The 25,831-nt window shown below is 34.7% G+C and overlaps 1 protein-coding gene across 2 annotated transcripts in view; it reads left to right on the top strand.

Moving 5' to 3' along the window:
- The window catches only part of LOC145254636 (paired mesoderm homeobox protein 2-like), a 509,881-nt gene extending 484,318 nt beyond the window's left edge, over positions 1-25,563 (top strand). For both annotated transcript variants that reach the window (XM_080113252.1, XM_080113253.1), the window contains exons 2-3: positions 10,805-10,992; positions 22,695-25,563. In XM_080113252.1, the coding sequence (XP_079969378.1) occupies positions 10,805-10,992; positions 22,695-23,033 (527 nt within the window). In that variant the 3' untranslated portion in view covers positions 23,034-25,563. The remainder of the gene's footprint in view (positions 1-10,804; positions 10,993-22,694) is intronic.
- Positions 25,564-25,831: the final 268 nt, after the last annotated feature.

Below are 25,831 nucleotides of genomic sequence, written 5' to 3'. Positions count from 1 at the left end.
TTTTTTGCATTTTATCAGAAATTAAAATGATATCAACTGAAAACCAATAAAAGAATAAAAAATATTAGAATGGGGAAGAAAAAAGAGCTTAGTAATCATCTTAGGACTAAAATTGCGAATTCACATAAGGATGGTTTAGGTTAAAAGTCAATTTCCAAGAAATTTGAGGTCCCTACAGCAACAGTACAGAGCATCATCAAAAAATTCCAGAGCCACCACACAACAAACAACTTGATTGGTAGAGGAAGGAAAAGGAAACTGTCTGCTAGAGCCACCAGGAATATTGTAAGAAGTGTTAATGCAAATCCAACCACCACTACTAAGGACATTTTAGAAAATCTGGAGTCTTCTGGCATAAAAATATCAAGGCAAACATTGCAAAGGACTCTGCATGAAAATGGTCTGAAAGGAAGAAGACCAAGAAGGACTCCATTGCACACCGGAAAACACCTTGCAGCACGTCTAAAGTTTACTAGGAACCATGTGAATTCTCCAGAGTCCGTTTTCTCAAGTATTTTGTGGACTCACGAAACAAAAATTGAATTGTTTGGCCATATGGATGCTTCTTACGTTTGGAGGAAGAAAGGAGAAGCTTACAACCCAAAGAACACCATACCCACGGTGAAACATGGTGGTGGTAGCCTAATGTTTTGGGGCTCCTTTTCGGCTAGTGGTCCAGGTAGTTTAGTCAAGATAGATGGAACCATGAAGAAGGAGCAATATTTGGAGATACTCCAGAAAAAAACATTAGACAGGATGCGGAGAAGCTCCATTTAGGACCACACTGGGTCCTTCAACAGGATAATGATCCAAAACATACTGCCAAAATAGTCAAGAAATGGTTTGAGGATAATCAAATTAATGTTTTGGAATGGCCTAGCCAGAGTCCCGACCTGAACCCTATCGAAAACCTCTGGCACATATTGAAAACTGAGGTTAAAAAGCGAAAACCTAGAAATTTGAGGGATTTGGAGAACTACTGCATTGAAGAATGGTCAAAAATCAGTGTTGATGCTTGTAAAAACCTTGTTGATAAATATCCAAAACGGTTACAGGCAGTTATTAAGAATAAAGGGCATGCTATTGACTATTAGTAAGAGAGGTATGAATAATTTTGAACTAGTGCCATTATTGTTTTTCTTTGTATAATGTTTCAAACTTGCATAATTTATTTATTTGTTGAGTTTAAATTAAATGCTTATGCTTGATTTATTGTTTGAAATCCCTTTAATATTGTCTACCTTCTGGTTTGAGCAATAATCTTATAGAAATCTCAAAGATCCGAGGGGTATGAATAATATCGGGCACAAGTGTATATATATATATATATATATATAGTTTAATGATTAAAGTTAAATTCTGTAGATTAAAATATATACAAATATATTTATGTTAAGAATTTATTGTTTGAAACAAGGGATAAATGGAGAAAAATTATATTTGTTTCCTTAATCCATGGATTTTCAATAATAGCTCACATCATCAGAGGAAAGGAAATGCAATTAGCAAAATGTTCAGCTACGAATAAACAAATATTTTGCTTTTCAATACATATATTGAAAATTTTATTTAAAAGTTATTAAGATGGTGCTTAAAAGTCATAGAAAAAGGATATCATACAATACAGTCCAATACCAGAATGAGTTCAATAGTTTCCTGGATACTACTGCCAGGTCGGACGAGTAGTGATCCAAGGGGAAAGTCAGATGTAATTGAGTAATTCGATATATTTAGAACATTTGGTTGTCCCATACCGTGATTTATTTTATATACTGAGCTTACTGAAAGTATTACTCCAATAGAATATCTGACAGGATAATTCACTTGATCCCTAATTTATAACTTATCTAATATATATATATATATATATATATATATATATATATATATATATATATATATATATATATATATATATATATATAATTTTCACAGCCCAAAGTACGTCGCAGCACGCAAGAGCTATGCCAGCCAACGAACCGGAAGTCTAAGACTCGAGTTTTGCACTCATTTAGGCTCATCAGTCATACATATCTGCACCTGAAATTTGAAACCGGGTGCGGATATGTCTGACTGATGAGCCCAAATGAGGGCGAAACTCGAGTCTTAGAATTCCGGTTCGTTGGCTGGCATGGCTCTTGTGTGCGTCGGCGTTCCTTGGGCTGTGGAAATAATTATATAATCTCTCACATTCTGAAAATTGTATATGGAAACGCAGCATTGTCCGAAATGGAATAAGGATAAACGAATATTTAACACTTCTACTACTTTTATCGTCGTCGTCCTCGTCGTCATCATCATCATCATCATCATCATCATCATCATCATCATCATCAGTGAAATCATTCATTCGATTCATTACCTGCTCTAGTCGAGCACTCACCGTGGTGCACGGACATAAAGCTTCACATACCTTCAGCAGTGACTTAGTCCAGGATACATTGTATTCAACATTGCACTGTAGAGAAGCTACTGCTTATTTTATAAAATTTTATGAAATTATTCTATATAATGGCTTGAATTTTACTTAAAAATCCAATAATCAAGTCTCAATTTTTCTTAAAAATCCAATAATCAAGTATCAATGTTCAGTTGTGTTCTAAACCGAAACATTTATTTTGAACGTACTTGTTTCTTAACAAAGAAACAACTGTTGATTCTATACACCAGGCCAGTCCGCTTGTGTGTTGATAAAATTCTAAAATGCAAGTATGATGTTAGTCTGTATAAGGGTGTTAACTTTGGTCGAAATCGTTTCTTTCTTTAATTGGATTTTTCGATTATTGATTTTTTTCGGAACTCATCGGAGACATTCCGATACAAGCCTATCTAAGAACGATCCTAGACACATAGAGTGCATTTGTGCGAAATTTCAAAAAAAAAAAAAAAAGGAAAAAAGAAGGAAAAGATTCACCCACCTATTTCGGAGTTCATAAGGAACGAAATTACACATATATACACACACAGACACAATTTTTTTTAATATATATAAGTAGAAATAGGACATTTTTTTCGTAGTCTCTTTGGTGTGATTTTTTATCTACTGATTTGTCATGAATCACAATTTTGATACGAGTTGGTGTATATATATATATATATATATATATATATATATATACGTACACATGAATACACATCATCATCAGCAGCATCATCATTGTTATTATTATTATTATTATTATTATTATTATTATTATTATTGGCTCACATTGAGCTTTCACTAAGTCAGCAAACGATCGGTTTGGAGACCTGTGGTGTTCTCTGGAAGCTGAGTGACAACAACTCTCCCCAGACGCCCAGCTCTCTCCACCTCCTAAATTTGCGTCATCGCAACAGCCGCATACCATTGATTTCTCGCTGGTAGTGGCCATTGGCTTATACTGGATTATTATTATTATTATTATTATTATTATTATTATTATTATTATTATTATCATTATTATTATTGGGACCTGTAGAAATTCCACAGAGGACTCCTTCACATGTAAGATATTGATGTTGGCATCCTGTAGATGCTCATCATAAATGGAGACTCTCTGATGTTATTGCAGCCCTTTTGTTAAAACTACAAACGTATTTATCTAGGCTTAGCATGGACACCCGGTATCGCCCTGACCTAAAATACGCTTATATATAATATATCCATTCTTGCAGATTTCGTATATATCATGCTAAAGTTAATGTTCTATCGATTTTTATATATTATAAAGTTGCGATTCCCAAAATAAAAAATATGTATCCATATGACTTAGGTGCATCAGCTTTAATCGAAACTGAAACCAAAACTTATGATATATATATATATATATATATATATATATATATATATATATATATATAACTTGAATTTCCTTCAGTTATAATCGAAATCAAAACAAAAACTTATGAATAATTCTTGGTAAAATTATTTATTACAAAAATGGAAGTCCATAATAATTAAACGATACTCACTCGGATGTAAGCGTGACACACAAAATAAATAACACACACGCTATCCTATTAATTTATATATAGATTGTTTTATTTGGTGAGAAGTGTACAATTTACGCAAGTTGTAGATTTAGTATATGAATAAATACTTTGCTGTTATTATTTTTGGGTAGTTTTATTGTATTTGTTAACATTAGACTTGAAAACGATTCATGACAGTGTATTTATTAAAAAGGAACTTCTGTGAAAACAAACTTTGTTCATGGAAGTTCGTCTTAGTTTATGGTATATCGAAGAAAAGGTGAACAATGTTTACAGTTCTTGGAGCTAGTAAGTTTTTTTTTGTAGGAATGCTTTATGGTAGGAACCAGAGATCGAAGACTCTTGTTGAGGTGTACCACTTGAACAGCTTCAGTGAATTATTTTTTCTGGCGCAGGTGAATTATCCATCATCATTGGAACTAGACTGTTGTTCTGCAATTTCCATCCCCATTTAGTAGTATCCATGGCCTCATCATTGTCCATTTAAAGCATCACTTTGAGGTAACTCCTAAGGGCATATTACTTCGTCGCAGAAGAGGTCGGTTGCAAGTGCACCGACTTGTACTACAACCACCATAACAGTTGCAGTGAACAGAAGGTGCGCCACTCCTCTGTTATCTGTGATTTTGAATGTTTAGTCAAAGTTTACTTATAGTGAAAATGGTCAAGTCAGGTTGTCATCTCAAACTTATGTACAGAGAGATCCTAGACACTGTCTCTCAGTGTCTAGGAATCATTCGAGTTTTCTCTTCCTGTTAGACTATATTGCACACTGACATGAGCATTCTTATGACAGTTTCTTTGCATTACTACTTCCGTACTGGCACATGACTGATTAGAAACGAGTGCTTTGTTGGTGACATAGTAAAAAGAAAATTGTCTTACAGTGAAAATGGGTACGTGTGTCCAGTTTAGTCTTTCAACAGAGTCTTTACCATGGTTCCATCTATATGGTAATTCTGTAGAATAGAATAAAAAATGTATATTAGGTACTACACCTTGCTCAAGGATGACCTGAAAATGTGCAAAACAGAGATGTTCATCCTCCATAGCGTTTACCTGAATGTATACAGCATCTAGTATTCCCAGATGGTCATCCATCTAGTGTTGTCCAAGATCGCTTAACTTGTGTGATCCAGCGAGAACCAGTGCGTGCCAAGGTGATTATACTCTGTTGTGTTGAGCAACTAATAAAATGATAATAAAAAAAACGAAACGTCGTAAAAGACCAGTAACGTCCCTTCGGTGTAAAAGGGACGGTAGGAAAGAGAAAGAAAGCCACTAGATTTGAAATGTCAATTTTGTACTCTGTCCAAGTTCGTTGAATTAAAATTCCAATTCAATGTTTTCAAAGAATTTTAATAACAGACATGCGCCGACAAAATTTAAACCCTTTCTGGCGTTATTGCGACCTTGTCTGGGCCTGACTATTTGTCAGCTCTGGAAAGTTTGTCAGTGATTGATGGTGGAGGAGTCCATAGTTCAAATATGAGACACAATATTAATAAAGTGAAACCCAATCTCTTATTTTCATGCTTATCAAGTAGTTGGGGGATTACGTAGACATTTCAGCCTCTCTCGAACTTGTGTATATGCGTGAGAAAATATATGCACTCCGAAATATATGAGTGTGGGTATATATATATATATTTAATTATTATAGTAGAAAATAATTATATATATATTTATATATATATATATATATATATATATATATATATATATATAGGTGTGTGGCTGTAGGTTCGATCGCTGGTTGGGATGGGTGCTAGTCTAACAGCAACAAGACCTGCGAAACAGTTAAACACTCTGTCCGTGAATAACTACATTATATATATATATATATATATATATATATATATATATATATATATATAAACTACTTAATTTACTCACATAAAATTAATATACGAAAGTATAGATTTATGTGTAAACTTTAAGTATTTACTTCAAAAGTGCTCAATACGTAGGTAGAGCTAGTTAGTAAGTTATAAAATATATAGGGCAATTAAGCTACACTGAATATTCCGCGTTTCATCCACTCTAGGACTCATCAGGCGCATAAGCCTGAGGAGTCCTAGAGTGGATGAAACGCGGAATATTCAGTGTAGCTGAATCGCCATATATATTTTATAAATTACTATATATATATATATATATATATATATATATATATATATATATATATATATATATATATAAGGGATCCAAGAAATTCTGAAGGATTCTTTAAAAGAAAACGTATCAAGATATTAAAAAAGCTCCACATGTAAGATGGAGTCTAAACCTATGGAGGAAATTGTCGACGATACAAAGCATATACTAGTGCATATAAATTTACTCATCGGTTCAATACGGAAGATACATAGATGGAAGGGGACGTTATCAATGCTCTTTATACCTAGGTATTATATATACACGCACGCACACGCAGACACACACACACACACACACACACACACACACACACATATATATATATATATATATATATATAACAATAATGTAATTCATCAATTAAAATGTAGTTTTAGTGCTGACTATGTCGATCAAACGTCTTAAGATTGGATAATCGAGTCCAACAACAAGTACCTAGCAGAAAGAGGAATGGGGCCTTTAACCAACGTGCGTTCTAAGTAAAACATCTGGTCTTCAATAGCAGATCATTTGCTTAGAATCCCTTCTTTTTGTTACGAACTTAAGTATTGACTCATTTACCATTTTGAGTCGTGCTCATTTAATATTTTTACCTGAAGATCTTGACTGCCATTCACATTCGTTTGAAGAGACATTCTCTTTGTAAACAGATGGAATGTCTTTTAGGTTGGAATATGATTAGTCTCTAGGAGATTCTATCTTTGCACATTAATCATATGTTAGTTTATTTTATACTGGCAGGACACATTAACCGGTGTTGCCCGGTGATAGTGTCCCCCCCTTCGCGTAAGAAATTAAAGCATGGCTGTTATTGTTACTGTTGTTGTAGCCCAACCACCAACCTCCTGATGTTCAGAACAGCTTTCAAAATGGACACCTAACACCTCCATTATGGTTAGAACGGCTTTGGGAATAGAAACCCCATTTTGTGAGTGGGGGTGTGGTTGTAAAAAAATTTGCCCGAAATGTAACTTTGTCAGGATTCCCATGCGCAAGTACTCTAAACGAACACATCTGTTAGGCAGGGTATGGTTCGGGGTATGGTATTTATGTTGGCAAAATACTCTCGAACCTTCTCTCATTATAAACTACTTTCTTGTAGTCACCTGTACATTACCATGCAAACATGTAAACGGTATTGTAAAAAAGGAGAATGCTTTCTTTAAATAATAAACAATTATTATTCATTTAAAAAATATACATACAGAATTTTGTTTATTATAAACAATATAAATAGAACATTTTATAATTTGAAACAATGTAAAACTTTTAAAATTTTAATCTTAGACAACAAAAATTAGAAATTTTATTTATTTGCGTAAGAAATATAGTTCACAGCAGGTTAATTTTGCTTGTGACCTATTTGCGTTTAAATTTATAATTATGTATTTAAAGAACACCCAAGTATTATTCAATATATATATATACATGAAAGCAAATTACATTTGTATTTTACTTTGTGACCTATTTGCATAAAAAATAGAAACAAAACATTTAATATTAGTTATAACCCGTGCAAGCCCTCAAAAAGAAATATCAAAAAATTAAGCAACCATTTTATAAAAATGAAAATAGCACCGAGTACTTTTTCGAGCGCAAAAAGAAAAATGCTCGCAGTAACCAGGCTCGAACGTGTAACGCTAGGAGGAAAAGTAAGTGAAGAAAAAAAAAAAACACTTTAGCCGCTTTTGCGACGATGAAGTTGTGACGTAAAGGGTCTTCGCAATAACAGCTTTAAAACGTATCGGTAGGCAAATGACTTTGGGACCCACATAAAATGAATACGAAAGTGTAGTACTGCTGATTACAACGGCCTCTCTCCTTCTTTCTCTTTCTCTCTCTCTACCACTAGCGGTCCTCTATCTCGCACTATATTTATCTGTCCCTCCCTCGTTCCCTTACTTTCTTTCTATCTTTCTCTCTATATCTCTCCATCTGGCGGACGTAAATGAGAGAGGCCCCAATTGCCAAATTGATTCGGCTAAATCTTGGTTTAAATTGATCTGAAATGAAAACAAGAGGAGGCTTGATTCCAAATATTTCTCTTTCGTTTTCATAGATAAAATATACTTCACAGTGTATAAAGATTATTTGATACTGGAGATATTCATAATCTCTCGGTTCAAAATGTTGAGATCCAGCAACAAGCAAGAGCAAGATAGCCAGCAACAAATTAAACTGCAGACCAGCTTAATGCGGGTACTGGTCTCCCGATTTATGTTTTTTTTTAAATCAGAGATTTGCTTCTCCTAGAAAGGTTGCCTTCACCACGGCTTACGGGAGCCCTCTCCACCCCAATGCACATATACACACACACACACACATATACATGGTGCTAGTTGGCCGTTGACCCAGAAAAAGAATTCATTCGCCCTTTGGAATGTCTTGTTTTTAATCCTTCAGGAAGACTAGCCGCCCTCCTCACCAAACAAGTCTGGTGGAGGAACCAGTTTAGTTGCCGATAACCCGACCATGAGGCAGGTAGTACTGGGTTACATGGTACCAGTAGCATATGACATGACCTGACATGTATATATATATATATATATATATATATATATATATATATATATATGTACATATATATGTATGCACATACGTATTATATATATATATATATATATATATATATATATATATATATATATATGTACATATATTATTGTATATAAATGTGTGTATATATATATATATATATATATATATATATATATATATATATATGGTGGATGTAGAAAAGACGGCCAACTAGCAATATATAAAATTCCAACGTTAGAATACTTACTTACTGCTTACTCTATTATGCCCGCATTTTGTATTTGGATGTGTTTATTTTCCATTAAGCTATGTAAAAATTGCAGTGACCTAGAGATAATTTATTAGCTAATGGAGTTAATGGTGATTTTCCGCTTGCCTCGAATCTCGTGAACAGTAGTAATTGTCATTTATTTATAGTATATATATATATATATATATATATATTTTTATATATATATATATATAATTAACTAATCTTTTTTTATATACCTACCGACACTAGATTTTTGTTTACGCAATCATCAGTGTAGGATTTTAATTTCCTTTCAGCCAAGAGATTCAAACCCAGTCACCTTTGATTCCATTTGTTAAGCCTTCTGGCCATCAAACAATTGTAACAAAATGAAGGCAATTAATTAGCAGCAAACGCTCAATTCAGACGTAAGTGTTAGACAATCTAGAGCGTTCGAACGACACTGGCGCTCTTTGTTGTATTTGTGTATTGAAGTGCTAAGATAGGCCGATGTGAACACAGACTGCATCAGAACTTGCATCGCAGACTCTTCTTGCATTCAGCTTTTTGGATTTAAAGATTGGCCTTTTGTCACTGGTTTAGTAGAGAAGAAAAGGCGGGAAAAATGTTTGTTAAAAATTCCCATCTGCCTCAATGCGCTCATGTCTATATTTGCCTCCCGATCAAAGAGTCACATAACTATGAAAACATTCTAACGGCAATTTGAAACCATTAATCTTTGTCAGTTCTTTCATGGAACAATACCGCCTACAACAACACGAACACGCGTTCTTTTTTGCACTACCTTTTTTTTATTCTCTGAAATACATCTTTTGTAATACCATTTGTAGTTTCGTATGTTTCTTGAGTCTGTATATATATGTACTAGCATGGGTGCCCGGCGTTGCCCGGGTATTAGGAGATGTACGTTGAGCAAAAAAAAAAAAAAGGTCAATTTTTGTAACTTTGACCCCTATAACGACCCCTTTAAATTTATTGTTTTGGGCTCAAATTTAGTTATTAAGTTAGATCCATGTCCAAGGAACCTATATCTAAAATGTCAAGTGTTTAGATCCAAAATTGTAGGAGGAGTTTGGTAGAGTTCTCAAAGGTTCAAATCGTTGAACTTTGACCCCCTAATCGCCAAATTTCTGTTCGAAAACCAATCACATCGATTTCTGTCCGAAAACCAATCAAATCGATTTCTGTCCGAAAACCAATACTCATCTCTATCTCATATCTAGAGATGAGTATTACCGGAAGAGAACTTGATATGGATATCTAAAACGGTCCTAGTTATCGGGCTTGAAACCGACGGTACCAATGACTTGTCTCTCATCTAACAACTTTCTGTACACAAAATACAAAATATAAATATGTTCTTATTTTTCGGATTTTCCTTTTAATTGAGCACTCTACTGGATTTCTTTTTCCAAAAAAAAAAACAAAAAAAAAAACAATCACACACACACACATATATATATTAATGGTACTAATTATAATTATATGTATATTTATATTAATAGACATGTACAAACGTCGCGACATTGACATGACGATGCTTCGATCTATAATTATTTAAAACTAAGATCTTCTTGGCCGAAAATGCATGCTTTACTTTAGGTGTGCATACTGAAAAGGAGAGATTTTCTGTACGGGGCGATTCTAAGTTTTATAACTACACATCGAAATATTGTCATTACAGTGTCGCAGCGTTTGGACGCGCCTGTATAAAACCCGATTTAACTAAATACAGTCCAAATTTTCCCCTGTCATTACGCTTATCAGCTTTCCTTTCAAAATTCATAATGATCGGTTAATTATTTTTTTATTTAATCCTTTATACATAAATATGTAAATACATACTCAATCCTAAATTTGGTATTTTCGTCACTTTAATTGTAGGCAATGATGATGATAAAAAAGATGACAGTGACGGAAAGCGACGGCGGAAACAGCGTCGTAATCGCACGACATTCAACAGCACACAGTTAGCAGCGTTGGAAAGGGTATTCGAAAGGACACATTACCCAGATGCCTTTGTCCGGGAAGAACTTGCACGACGTGTCAATCTCAGCGAAGCTCGCGTACAGGTAATTATTATTTTTTTCGGCGCTTCTACACAATTGGGACGAGATTTTGTAATAAATAAATGGAGTTTTCAGATAAAAAAACAATGTTTACAACTGATTTTTTTTTTAAAGTTACAATTATTGTTTCCTAATCATGCAGTCGAAATTATTTGACTATTATTGAATTATTAAAAAAAAACACTTTAATCGTGTTAGCAGGCGAAAAATTTCGGTCATCTTGTTTAAATTATAACGGAAAATTACCTCCCTTTTGAAGTCTCCTGTGTCTTACGATCGTTTTCATCAAATTCTATTTTTTATTTTCTGTAATGAATAATTTTCTTCCTTATCGATTTTCGTAATTTTTGGATATAATCATCTTAAAAATACGAGGAAGACGTAAATAGCATTGATTTCATGTAAATTTCAATGTTGATATTTCCGAGGTTTCGTCCCAATAGTGTAGAAGCGGCTTTTTTTCTTACTTAACTACCACTCCCGAAGGTCAAGTGTGGTTTTTAGAAGGCAGTGCATCAGGGTGAGCGGATGCTGGTCTACAAAAAATGCCTGAGCAATTCCGTTGGCTTCTTTGATAGGGACGCCTCAAGCGATTAGCAATAAACTAACCACTTCTCAGTGGATAAGAAGGTAAAGCCCGGGAAGGGCGTTCCACATAGAAGTGCAAAGGGCCACATTTCAGCCAACAGAGAAAAGCTACCTCAACAATGACCTAAACCAGCGGTCTTCAAAGTTTTCGAACGAGTAGGAGTGCGGGATGTAATGCTGATTTTTATAGAGCTTCGCGGAAAAAAAAAAAATTATCTCGGCGTTTTTTTTTGTTTTTTTTTTTTAAATTCAATTTTCACCTCAAATAAAGCACAGTGCCACTTTGAATAGGGGGCTACTATTGGGGACATAAGTTGCAGGGGTATTATGAAGGGAGATGAGCAGCAAGATGTCTGTTCACATTACACTTTAACTTCTGCATGTCAGTATAGTTGGGAAGAAACTATTGGAGTAGAAGCCTATCTTTCACCTAGGGATCTCTACTATGAAGGGGTGGGATTTAGCTGACTGTCGGGTTTATCGGGGGTTTCTACGTCAAGTGGGTAGTTGGAACAATTACATTGAAGGCATTGCCAGGGCCGCCGCAAGAAAGGTGGGCTCTCTCTACTAACTACTAACACCCGAAAGTATCCTGTACCTAACACCCGAAAGTATCCTGTACCTCTATAAGGCCACCATTCGTCCATGTATGGAGTATTGCTGCCACATCTGGGCTGGTGCATCTGCTACTAGTCTCTCGCTCTTTGACAAGGTTCAAAAGAGAGTCGCAAACCTGATAGGCCCTGAACTGGCATCTAAGCTTCAGCCTCTGTCCCATCGACGAAATGTTGCATCCCTCTGCCTTTTCTACAAGTATTTTAGTGGTGAATGCTCTGACGAACTGCAATCACTTGTGCCCCCACGACGTATGCACCCTCGACGAACCCGACAGGCTGCTAAATCTCACCCCCACACTGTAGAGATCCCTAGATGTAAAAGATCTTTTTACTCCAATAGTTTCTTCCCCAGAACCGCTAGACTCTGGAATTCCATTCCAGGTCCCTGCTTCCCCAACAGTACTGACGTGCAGAAGTTCAAGTGTAACGTGAACCGACACCTTGCTGCCCAAATCCCTACATAGTACCCCAGTAGTTGTTGCCCCTGATAGTAGCCCCCTACACAAAAGTGGCAATTTGCCTTGTTTGGGGTGAAAATGTAATAAAAAAAAAATGTAATAAAGTGTTTGTAGTTCGTCAGAGCATTCACCATTAAAGTACTTGTAGAACAGAAAGAGTGATGCAACATTACGTCGATGGGACGTATCAGGTTTGCGACTCTCTTTTGAGTCCTGTCCAGGAGTGAGAGACAAGTAGCAGATGCACCAGCCCAAATGTGACAACAGTACTCCATACATGGGCGATAGAGTTTTGCTTTTTAGTAAAACTGGTTCTCCAAAAGATTCTTTTAATCATTTTCTGAACAAAAATATAAACCGCCACACCATTTTTATACATTTCCTTTTTTGGTACCCCGGCAGAACGAGGGTGAACCTGTAAATTCACCCTTGTCTGTTCGTCAGTTCGTCCGTCCACACTTTTCGCAATAACTACGCCTTGGAATTTTTTAAAATTTGGCACAAACATTAAACATGATAAGAGTAAAAAAAAAAAAGTAACAGAACGGATTTTCTGGGAAAACTCTGGTTGCCCCCCTCCCCAAGGGGATGCCTTACTGCTTATAATGGCTAAAATTTACACTTTTGTGCTTATTAAAAAAAAAAAACGATGCCTTGGATTTTTATAAAACTTTCTGAAAAGTTTTAACTGATTTCTATATAATTTTGTTTGTCTATACTTCGCGATAACTCTTGGGTGTACCCCAGGGGCTCTTTTAGGACTCATGAAAACACTTCATTTTGGGGACTATATTATCATATTTGTCCAACATTTTCTGTGTATGTCTATTTAGCAGTTTTGCATGGTGCTGAACTCAAATTTAAATATGTTAAGGACTTGAGAACTTTTGGGGCTAAAAGGGGTGGTGGTGATGGACTTAGTCATTTCTCGCCAATCTTTCACGAAAAACACCCATCTAGCTGAATCCACTGTGAAAAATTTCCCCCACTCTATATCTGTGCCTAAATCAAAACGCGGATTTCATGAACAAAGCTTCTTTCTTAGAACTGCACGCCTGTGGATCTCTGTTCCGTCTGCCTGCTTCCCTCCGGACTACAACTTGGATGTCTTCAAGTCTAATGTTAACAAATTCCTAATGAACCGCTCCCCCTAATTAAACACTTCATCAAATCTCCTCACTAACGTAATGTACTTGCAATAACCCTTATCCCTGAGTGGCTTCCGGGCCTTGATAAGTGGTGATCACTGTGTAAAAAAAAAAAAAAAAAAAAAAAAAAAATTTTGCATGGAGCAGAACTCAAATTTACATGTTTTAAGTTCATTTTCACCAGGATTTGACGTCCCCTGAGGACTTTGGGGGGGGTCAAATGCTGAACTTAGTCATTTTTTATGCCTCGTTCAGTGTGTACTCGCGGGGGACCATGTATGCTTCACTTATTTTTAAAAAAATTTCGTAAATGTTTTACTTTTTCCATAAGAGCTTTGCGATAAAAAAATCGATAGATCATGGCATACAAATGTATCCTTTTACGTTTAAGAAACTATCTGCTCATTTAACATGTCTTTTTATGGTAATCGTCAAAAATTAGAACTTTACAGTTAAATACATAGAGGTTTATTTTTAATTGGAATTGAAATAGGTAATTGTAATAGAATTTTTAATAATATTGGAATCGTTTAATCATATATATTGCGGGGGCGGGGGGCTGCGGGCCGGATTAAAGTATCTAGTGAACCGGATCTAGCTCGTGAGCTATAGGTTGGAGACCCCTGACCGAGATCTTGTAGTTTCCCTTTTATACGGCATTATGAAAATATCTGTAAACATCTTTAACCCGGCTAACACGGTGGTTTACCACATCTCGTCTACCTAGTGTATTGAGCACTGGTTTATGAAAAGCGAAAGACAGAAGGACATCCGGATAATTAGCGTTCATGAAAACGAATGACTCAGCTTTCCATCTCTCTCTCTCTCTCTCTCTCTCTCTCTCTCTCTCTCTCTCTCTCTCTCTCCCTCTCTCTCTCGCCCTCTCTCTCGCCCTCTCTCTCCTTCTCTCTCCCTCTCTCTCCCTCTCTCTCTTTTCCCCTGTCTCTTTGTCTGTCTGTCGCTGTCTTTCTGCCTGTCGTTTTCTCCCCCCCCCCTATCTCTCTCTCTCTCTCTCTCTCTCTCTCTCTATATATATATATATATATATATATATATATATATATAAATAGATGACAACAGTCTATATTCCAGGTTTCATCACGTTGACCATCTTACAATTTAATCCTTCAAGTACGTTGGTATTTACAATTCCTGACAGCATCTGTTTCCTAACACAAAACTCATTAATTTAATTATTGCATCAATCAATGAATCTATTTTGCCCTTAACTCTTCAGAAGGAATAACAATTATCAATCCATCAAAAGCAAATAAAATGCATTTGGGTATGACTACAAAATCCGAGCATTTCTTTTTTTTCTTTTATTACGCCATTTTGAATTTTCAAATAAAGTCATTCAAATTTTAATTTTTGTATTAATAAATTGCATTCATTTGATATACATAAATTCCTAAGATACAGCATAATCACGTTGACACACTGGTTCCCGCTGGATCACCGAAGTTAAGCAATGCTGAGCCTGGGCAGTAGTAGATGGGTGACCATTTGGGACTTTTAGGTGCTGTATATGCTCTCCGCTTTTCTCGGCATTGTTTCCAGTCGTCTTGGTCTTATCCTTACCACTGGAGCCAAACAGTACCGATTCAGGATAGGTGTGGTTGGTGATTGCGCAACCCTTGCCTCACAACTACACGCGCTACTGCCCCTACAGTGGGTATCCTTTGTCTTTCATAAAGTAGTAAACTCCTACATTTCATTCAGTATTTGAAACGTTGAAATTATCGCTCCGTGTGGAGTCAGCTTTTCCATATAATAAAAGCGAAACTGATTCGAAGCTACGCATCGTTCATGGCCGGGAACGTCCAAAAGAAAACAACTTTGATCCCCTTTAAATGGGGGAAGCCAAAGTGTCCCGCATTGAAACAAAGTAAACAAACGCCAAAACACTGCCCCGCATTAAATTAAAAAAAAAAAAACTACCACGTCATCGTAAAGGCGGCCACCTGCCAATCAAACCTCTTGGACTTTTTAACCCTTAATTTAACACGCTTCCCAATTCTTCTGCCATCGTGGTCGAGATGGTTAAATGGTAGGCTTCCCCCCTTTCGTTTCCACATTCATGTCAAGGCTTTGGGGTTCAATCCCACCTTCCAACTCAAATTTTTTTTTCCTTTTAACTTCTTTTTAAACAAACACACCTACAAACACCCGGACAACACCGGGTACCCCCCGCTAGTTTATAATAAATCTATATGTATATTTACTTAAATAGTATGAATAATAGTATCTTAATATATTAAAATCAGATCCCATACTTAATTTATTTTTAGTGTATCTGTAAATTTTATGTAATAAATAAAAAATAAAGGAATTGTAACTTCTCTTCCAATTTTCAGATTTTATATTCATGCTCCTATGGATTTAATTTTCTTTAATGGATTAATAGGTGCTATTTCTTCGGAAGAGTTCAGGGAAAATAGATTCATTGGTTACTATAATTATTAAATGAATGATTTTTGTGCTACGAAATTTTATTTCAAATGATTTTTCTGGGAACTGCCCAAATCGTTTAAAAGGGACAGATTTTCTTTCAATAAACCAGTGGAACCCAGTTGACCCGACTCTACGGGCCGGTGTCTTAAGGTGTTTTTAAACATTTCCTTCGACTCACGCACACGGACATTCAAGAACACACAAACACACACACACACACTAATCGTATTATCGTCTGTCAATCTATATTATACTTTATTTATTGAAATGTTACACTCTTTTTCACTGAACTCTAATAATGATAATAACAATAACAACAACAACAACAACAATAATAATAATAATAATAATAATAATAATAATAATAATAGCAGCAGCAATGTATTAAAAAACATTATTTGGAACATAACATAATTTTTTAACATAGCGTAATTTTTTAACAAAATAGAATATTTTTTAACCAAATATTATTTTTTAACATAACACAATAATAATAAAGTTGGTTGGTTGGTTTTGTTTTACGGCATATCAACCCTTTTCGGGTTATTTAATGCCGAATCCAAAGATTTTGAAGAAATTTTTATTTAATAAAATATATTTGTTGTTTTCACGTCGGTTTCTATTTAACCCATAGTTGGGACCCTAACAGGTACTACCACTTCGGGTCAGAGTGGACCTGGGAGCAATGGTAATTAAAGGGTGGCTCCACACTCCCCAAAGCCCACAATCTGGGGCCTCATCACTGGATATAGTTTAAGGTCATATCCAGGACCCCCATTGAGGGACTTTTACCCTCTGCAGGGGGGGGGGCAGTCGGCGTATTCTAATGCCCCACCGACAGGTCCTTATAATAAAGTATTAAAAAAACATTATAAGCAACTTTCAATGAACTATGATTTATTTGATTGAGCCGAGAAGTTTTGAATACTATTTCCCTGACTCTTGAAAGTCACGGCTCCTTATAAATCTATCCAGACTTCCTATAATGTCGCAGCTAATAAAGAACTTTGTTTTTATAAGAACTCTAAAAATATTCAAGAACATTCTGTTTTCCTATTCCTGTGAAGCTTCCATTTAAAACATATATAAGTTATCTCTTTTGTGAATATATGCCTTCTTAAATCATTTTTTTTTTTTGTGTGTTTACCGCATGACAATATCTCTCGTGTTTCTCACATTTGATTATAAAACCTGCGAATCCTTTTCACTTAAACTATTTCTCTGAATCCGGCTCATCCTAAAAATATCTCCCTCCTTACAAATCACCCTAAAGTAAAACCCCCAAACCTATCGTGAACACATCCCTAAAAAACCAATAACTAACACCTCATAACTGGAAGGGTATTTCAACGTCTAGCTGTTGATTTAACAAAATACAGAATCTAAACTGAAAAATGAAACGAAATAAAAGGAAATAGTGGCTTTCTCTCAGTATTTTAATTTCTTTTCGAGTTTTTTTTAAATTTCTTTTTTTTTAATTAATTTATTTTTACCCCAGTCTATTGTAATAACTAGGGCCCTGACAACGGAATATTATTTTCATTGTTTTGACTCTTCAGTATATATCCGTTAATATCTTATATGTTTATATATAGACTGATGTGGTTCTCGGTTGCTTAAGTATGTCTGTGTCGGATATATACTCGAGAGTCAAATGAATAAAAAGAATATGCTGTTGTCACAGCCCTAATAATAATACAACACATTAAATTTAAATTGATGTGAATTTATTTATTTTATTAAAAAAAAAATTTTTTTTACTTACATTCACTCTTGACTAGACGTATCGGCACTTGGACATCAGGAGCTACCATTTGGGACCATGCTAAGGATACATTAACAATATGTTAGTTTACATTACATTTAAACTTCTACATATTAGTTCAGTCAGGGAAGCAGATATCAGGAAGAGAATTCCAAAGAGGGATGGAGAGAGAGAGAGAGAAGAGAAAGAGGGATGGAGAGAGAGAAGAGAAAGAGGGATGGAGAGAGAGAGAAGAGAAAGAGGGATGGAAAATTACTGTTTTTTTGGTTTTAAGCGGCTTCTTCCCTCCTTCCAGTTTAAGAAGTAGGAGGTCACGTGGTAATAAAGAAAATGTTCGAGGGAAAAAAAACTATTAGAGTAGAAATTGCTTGATACAGTGTGTCCCATTCTGTCTCTCCACAAAAATTCCTGTAAGTATGAGGCTAGACACAAAGTAAAAATAGAAAATCTATTTTCCATATTTCGGTAGGATTAGTGGTTAGTTCCGTATTTTGGTATTTTTGAGGGGGGAAAAATAATTCCAAATAAAATAAAATTAATTAAAAATACAATAATTACAAACAAGTGTTGTAAAATGTTTAAAAAATATTTTTAAAAACTTATAAAATAAAAAAATAAAATAAATTTTCGTTTCATCTACCAGTTCCAATACAGTGTTTCATTTTTCAAATCAATTTTGAGACGAACTACTTTTTATTTATTTATTATTATTATTTTTTCGTGCTAATTCGGCCAGAGTAAATTATTAGTCGATTTTACCGAAACCAGTGACGTGCAGACTGCAGATCACTTTTTCAAGGAAGATGCTCAAGTGGAAAAAACGGGAAAAATATAATAATGAACAACGTTTCGATGGGGCACAAGCATTTAATAAATTCCTCTGAAAAGGGCACTTTTAAAACAGGAGAAAAAATTATTAAATTTTTATTTACTAACAATGTTTAATTTTACTAATAATGTTTTGTTTTTATAATGTTTAACATATTTTTAAATTAATGTAAATTATTAAAATTATTAAATTTTTATTTACTAATAATGTTTTATTTTTAATGTTTAAAATATTTTTTAATTAATATAAATTATTAAAAATTATTAAATTTTAATTTACTAACAATGTTTAATTTTACTAATAATGTTTTGTTTTAATGTTTAACATATTTTTAAATTAATATAAATTATTAAAAATTATTAAATTTTAATTTACTAACAATGTTTAATTTTACTAATAATGTTTTATTTTTAATGTTTAACATATTTTTTAATTAATATAAATTATTAAAAATTATTAAATTTTAATTTACTAACAATGTTTAATTTTACTAATAATGTTTTGTTTTAATGTTTAACATATTTTTAAATTAATATAAATTATTAAAAATTATTAAATTTTAATTTACTAACAATGTTTACTTTTACTAATAATGTTTTAATTTTCATGTTTAACATATTTTTAATTAACATAAATTATTTAAAATTATTATATGAATGTTTAACATATGTTTAATTATATAAATTATTTCACAATAAAAATAATTAAATTAAAACAAATCATTTTTCTTTATTTCAAATTATTTAATCAAGTAAAAATTCAATTTTTTACTTGATTATTCAAAATTATATTTAAGTTATTACGATACCTAACAATTTGATGAGGAAAAATATCGTAAATAAGGCTTTTCACCTTTGCCCGTTTGTCCGTTCGTCTCTCCGCACTTTTGTCTATAACTATGCCTTGGAATTAAAAAAAAATTCTACAAACATTAAACATGGTATAAGCAAAAAAGAAACGGAATTGATATTCCGGGGAAATCTGCCCCCCCCCCCCCCCAGGGTGGCATTTCGGGTTAAAATGGCTAAAACTGACACTTTTGTGCTTATTAAACAAAATTTAAAATTTATGTTTTCTATAAAACTCTCTGAAAAATTGTAACTAATTGATTTCTATATAATTTTGTTTGTCTATATTTCGCGATAATACTTGGATGTGCCCTAGGGACTCTTTTAGGATTAATAAAACACTCCATTTTTTGGACTACTTTATCATATTTGTTCAAAATTTTCTGTGTATGTCCATTTAGCAGTTTTGCATGGTGCTGAACTCAAATTTAAATATGTTAAGGCCTTGGGGACTTTTGGGGCTAAATGAGCAGGGGCAAATGATGGACTTACTCACTTCTATTTTTGCATAGTACAGAACTCATATTTATATATGTTGTCCTAAAACTGCACTGCTTGTTCATTTTCACCAGGATTTGACGTCTCCTGAGGACTTTGGGGGTTAAATAGGGCGGGGGGGGGGGGTCAAATACTGAACGCAGTCATTTTTTTCTGCTTCGTTCACTGTACACTCCTGGGGAACCATGCATGCTTCACCCGTTGTTGATTACATTGTGAGGTAATTTACCAGCATAGCATTTTAAATTTAACCATCAAGTTCAAAATAAATTTTTTTACATGATTAAACTAATTCAAACTAACAAAAATGATTTTTGTTTTTATTTAATTATTTTATTGTTCAATACCTTATCTCAATTTGAAATATGTTAAACATTGAAGTGTTCTTGGCCTTCGGGACAAGATCAAAGTGTAGTATCTGTTCCGGCAGATACTGCAAGCTATGACTAGCTATGACTAGCAAAGACCAGATGTGGGGGAAACCCCACATGCCTGACCTTTAACCAGCTCCCATTTCCCACCTCTCAGGAGCTGGTCCCCTTTTTCCCTTCCCCCTCCCTTCACTCCTCACATTAAAAATTGGCCTTGTGCCTAATTTGCTCGGTGGGGGAGCAAATAAATACCATATGTTCCGGCAGATACTACTAGCTATGACTAGCAAAGACCAGATGTGGGGGCAACCCCACATGCCTGACCTTTAACCAGCTCCCATTTCCCACCTCTCGAGAGCTGGCCCCCTTTTTCCCTTCCCCCTCCCTTCACTCCTCACATTAAAAATCGGCCTTGTGCCTAATTTGCTCGGTGGGGGAGCAAATAAATACCATCTGTTCCGGCAGATGCTGCAAGCTATGACTAGCTATGACTAGCAAAGACCAGATGTGGGGGCAACCCCACATGCCTGACCTTTAACCAGCTCCCATTTCCCACCTCTCGGGAGCTGGCCCCCTTTTTCCCTTCCCCCTCCCTTCACTCCTCACATTAAAAATTGGCCTTGTGCCTAATTTGCTCGGTGGGGGAGCAAATAAATACCATCTGTTCCGGCAGATACTACTAGCTATGACTAGCAAAGACCAGATGTGGGGGCAACCCCACATGCCTGACCATTAACCAGCTCCCATTTCCCACCTCTCGAGAGCTGGTCCCCTTTTTCCCTTCCCCCTCCCTTCACTCCTCACATTAAAAATCGGCCTTGTGCCTAATTTGCTCGGTGGGGGAGCAAATAAATACCATCTGTTCCGGCAGATACTGCAAGCAAAGACCATATGTGGGGGCGCCCCCACATATAAGACCTTGGTCAATGTAGGGGCAACCCTTCATACCAATTGTCACTATCCAGCTCCCCTACTCCCCGGGGAGTTGGTCCCTATTTCCCCTTCACTCTTCACTTTAAAAATCGGCCTTGTACCTTATTTGCTCAGTGGGGGAGCAAATAAATACCGGGATCAAAGTGTAGTATCTGTTATGATGCTGCACTTCACCTCTTTTTTTGGTCTCGGTTAGTGGAGGAGAAATCCTTCAGGACTGATGCACTTTCATTTTCGTTACCAACACGAGTGCCTCTTTTTGGGGAGTTAGCCCTCCCCCTATTATTAACTGACCTTGCGTCCAACTCTGTCCTCGTGGGAGGGCAAGTTAACAACAACAAAAAAAAAAGAGCATTAAAAATAAAACATTGTTAATGACCGTTTTGATGAAAAAACTAAGAAAAAAGAAAAAGTCTACTGGACAAACGTTTTGGAGAATGAACCCCCCCCCTTTAAATTTCACAATTTTCACTTTTTTTTTTTTTAATCTTTTTTCTGTTAATATCATCGATTATAGACTTTAATTTCAGATTATAAAAAAATAGAAATTAAAAAAAGTGTTTTTATAACTTTTCACGTGGGGTTCAGTTTTCAATTATAACGCTGTACTAAGTTGAACACGGACTTTGTGACCACGATGAAAAAAATACCAACTCTCTAATGTGACCAGAATGTAAGGGTGAGAACGGAAGGGGTTAAAAAAAGGAAGATTTCTTTACGTCTCTTCCCTCCTCCCTCTTTCATCTATGTATCTACCCCCTCTCTCTTATCTATCGATGTATCCATCTTATCTATCTATCTATCTATTCACCGTGGTCACAAATTTTGTGTTCAATTCAGTACAATGTTATAATTGAAAACTGAATTCCCACGGGAAAAGTTATGAAAAAAAAAAAAAAATTTCAATTTTTTTTTTTTATATAATCTGAAACTGTCTTTAATCGAAAAATAAACAACAACAACAACAACAACAACAACAACAAAAAAGTGAAAAGTATGGAATTTGGAGGGGGGCACTCTCGCTAACGTCCGCCATCTACTGATATCGGTCCGCTGCTACGAATTCGGAGTAGAGACGTGTGAGCGAGAAAAAGCGAAAGTAGTTCAGAGAGACGCCTCTTACAGAACTCTTCATTTATTTAAATGACTCGCTATAATTAATTCTTAAAATCCTTCTTTTTTTTTTTATTCCATAGGTGTGGTTTCAAAATCGAAGGGCTAAGTTTCGCCGAAACGAGCGAAACTCTCTTGCACAGCGGAACAATCTTTATGGCGGACATCATCCTGACAGTTCCACGCCCATCGAACAACCGATTACTCCGCGGCCGGCACCAATGAACACAGACTACCTATCATGGACCACGCCCCCTTACAACCCAGTCAACACGTCGTCCAGCTGCGCCCTCGTTAACCACTCCTACCCACCACAGCACAACATCGGCTCAAGTATCGCCTGTTTACGACTCAAGGCGCAGGAATACAATAACGTCATGCAACATCCGGGCTACGGGCCTCCCAATCAATTACCACAATAGTAGACTCAGTCTACTGCCTTATCTTCAACGTGTACATCCTATTTGATGCTATATTCGTTATTATATATATATATATAAACAAACAAACAAAATACTTTTTTAATTATAATTAATTATAATAATATAATTATTATTATTATTAATTATAATAATATAATTATTATTATTATTATTATTATTATTATCAGCATTTAAATACATATAAAAAAATTTGCAAAGACAAAGAATATCTATTTGGAAGTGAAGCTAGAGTAGCCAATAAAACATTGTATTTAATATATACCTGTGCAAAAGGATATATAATTTATTTTTTGAATACATCACGGGATATTATAAGCGCAAGAAAATACGTCTTAATGGATGCAGACATTATTTACTGTGAAACATTTTCCCATTAACGATATTGCTGATATAATCCGTCCAAAAGAAATACTTGAAATTCCACGAAACATCCTAATATATATATATATATATATATATATATATATATATATATATATATATATATATATATATATATAATGAGGGAAAAGATATGAAACGAAAACCTCGGAAACAATTGAAAATTAGTTTATGGAATAGTAGATAGGCAAGTCAACAAACTAGTAGAAATAAGGTCACAAACACATCATTGAAACGGAACTCAGATATTTTGTTGACTCCAATCAACCATGGCTATTTCGTTAAATGAGCTTTACTAATTAGAACTTAACGTTTTATGAAGCGAATCGTTAACGCTTACACGTCAACGTATCTTGGTTCAACTTTAATTGGTGTGTTTGGGACGTTACTTCGACTAGTACGTTGCCATGATAATCTATTAATCCATAAACTATTTTTACACACACACACACACACACACACACACACACACACACACACACACACACACACACGCGCGCGCACACTAACACACACACTAACACGCACACGCACATACGTACACACACTAATACAAACGCGCATATACATACACATATATATTTATATGTATATATACACCACAATAAAAAAAAATAAAACAATACCACTGAGGCCTTGAACTTTAGTTTCACACCTACCTGGACTCTTCAATATTAAAGACGTTCGAATCCAGAGGTTGAGATAAACATTTTAAAACGTAAGCAATCACGCTACACACACGAAACTCATAAAACAATTACAGATTATGCGATCAACCGTAAATAACCGGTTTTGGGGACGAACCCCACCCTTGGAAACCGGGTATGTAGTCATTTTAAGGAAAAAGAACACGAACCTACGTCTCAAAATGAGGATTTTACACCCAAATCCGCCGATGAACGCCATCAACAAAACTCATCCAGCAAACTAAATATTACATTTAATGTGAAATATTATATAATGATTTCTTGTCACGTTCAGACATAACACTGCAGCCTCCACAAACAATGAAAGCCACCGACAGGAAGCACTAGACTGAGAAGAATATATATATATATATATATATATATATATATATATATATATATATATATATATATATATATATATAATAATCCACTTACAGCATAAATATATTAGTATACATTTTTATTTATACAAATACTTTGGCTACATATGCGCATATATGTTTCAGTTACGACCATACTCTAACTCTAGCATGACAAGACACACATGTAGACAAATGTGTAAATAAATATTTGTATTAAAACATGGCTCTAATTGTTATAGAGCACATTTTTATAAATACAGTAATTTCAAAAAGTTGAACTCTATGATCAAAACAGCACAAGCACTCATATATATAAATATATATATATATAAATATATATATAAAAATATATGTATGTGTGTGTGTGTGTGAGAGAGAGAGAGAGAGAGAGAGAGAGAGAGAGAGAGAGAGAGAGAGAGAGAGAGAGAGAGAGGGTGTGTGTGTGTTTGTGCATATATTCGCGAGCGTATGTTGTTGCTTCCAAGGGCCCGTGCTTCGCAAGTGGAAAAATATAGCATCTATTTGAAACGACAATTATTAAATTAAAAATATTATGTTCTCAATTGATGAACTTATCAATATCGATATACTAAATAGACTGAATTTTTTATATTTTCAAAAATTAAAAAAAAAAAATTGTTGAAAGACTGTTACACACACACACACACACACACACACATATATATATAATATTTTATTTCATTGAAAAAAGCTACTTGTCATATGCGAGTACAATAACCCGTCAGATATGAAACATATTGCTAATTCGCTAAAGTGACAATGTTAAAGTGACTCTTCAGACCGGCAATTGATTTGAATTTCAGCGCGAACATTGGCGGAGCATGTAAAAATGAATGTTCATATTGTGTTGCTATTTCCCCGACATGCCTAGGAAGTCCGTCATCGGATCTACGAACATGGATTAGTTACATGGAAAATCCGCTTGAATTTTGTCCTGAGGAGTGATGATGCTGGTGTTTGCATGACACCTGTTTGTGAGGCAACCCATCGTCATCCCAGCGTTTGGGAGACACCCTGACATATACATCACGAGTAAATAAACCTTCAACATTAAAAGCCTGGTTTATTTTTTTAATTCAATATAGCATGTTACCTTCTTGTATAATATAATCTGTATTGCAGTGAACTACTTATATCATGCAGCTCCAATAGCTAATCACAGCCCATATATATATATATATATATATATATATATATATATATATATATATATATATATATATATATATATATATATATATATTTACCAGTGGTGAAAAAAAAAAAAAACCGGACTAAAGTGCTCAATGTGTAGTCAGAGCAGTATATAGGAAATTTATTACTG

The sequence above is a fragment of the Euprymna scolopes genome, chromosome 30, assembly GCF_053919585.1.
Source record: "Euprymna scolopes isolate OS-2025 chromosome 30, ASM5391958v1, whole genome shotgun sequence".
In the NCBI taxonomy this organism is placed as follows: Eukaryota; Metazoa; Mollusca; class Cephalopoda; order Sepiida; family Sepiolidae; genus Euprymna; species Euprymna scolopes.
This window is presented reverse-complemented; position numbering and strand designations above follow the sequence as displayed.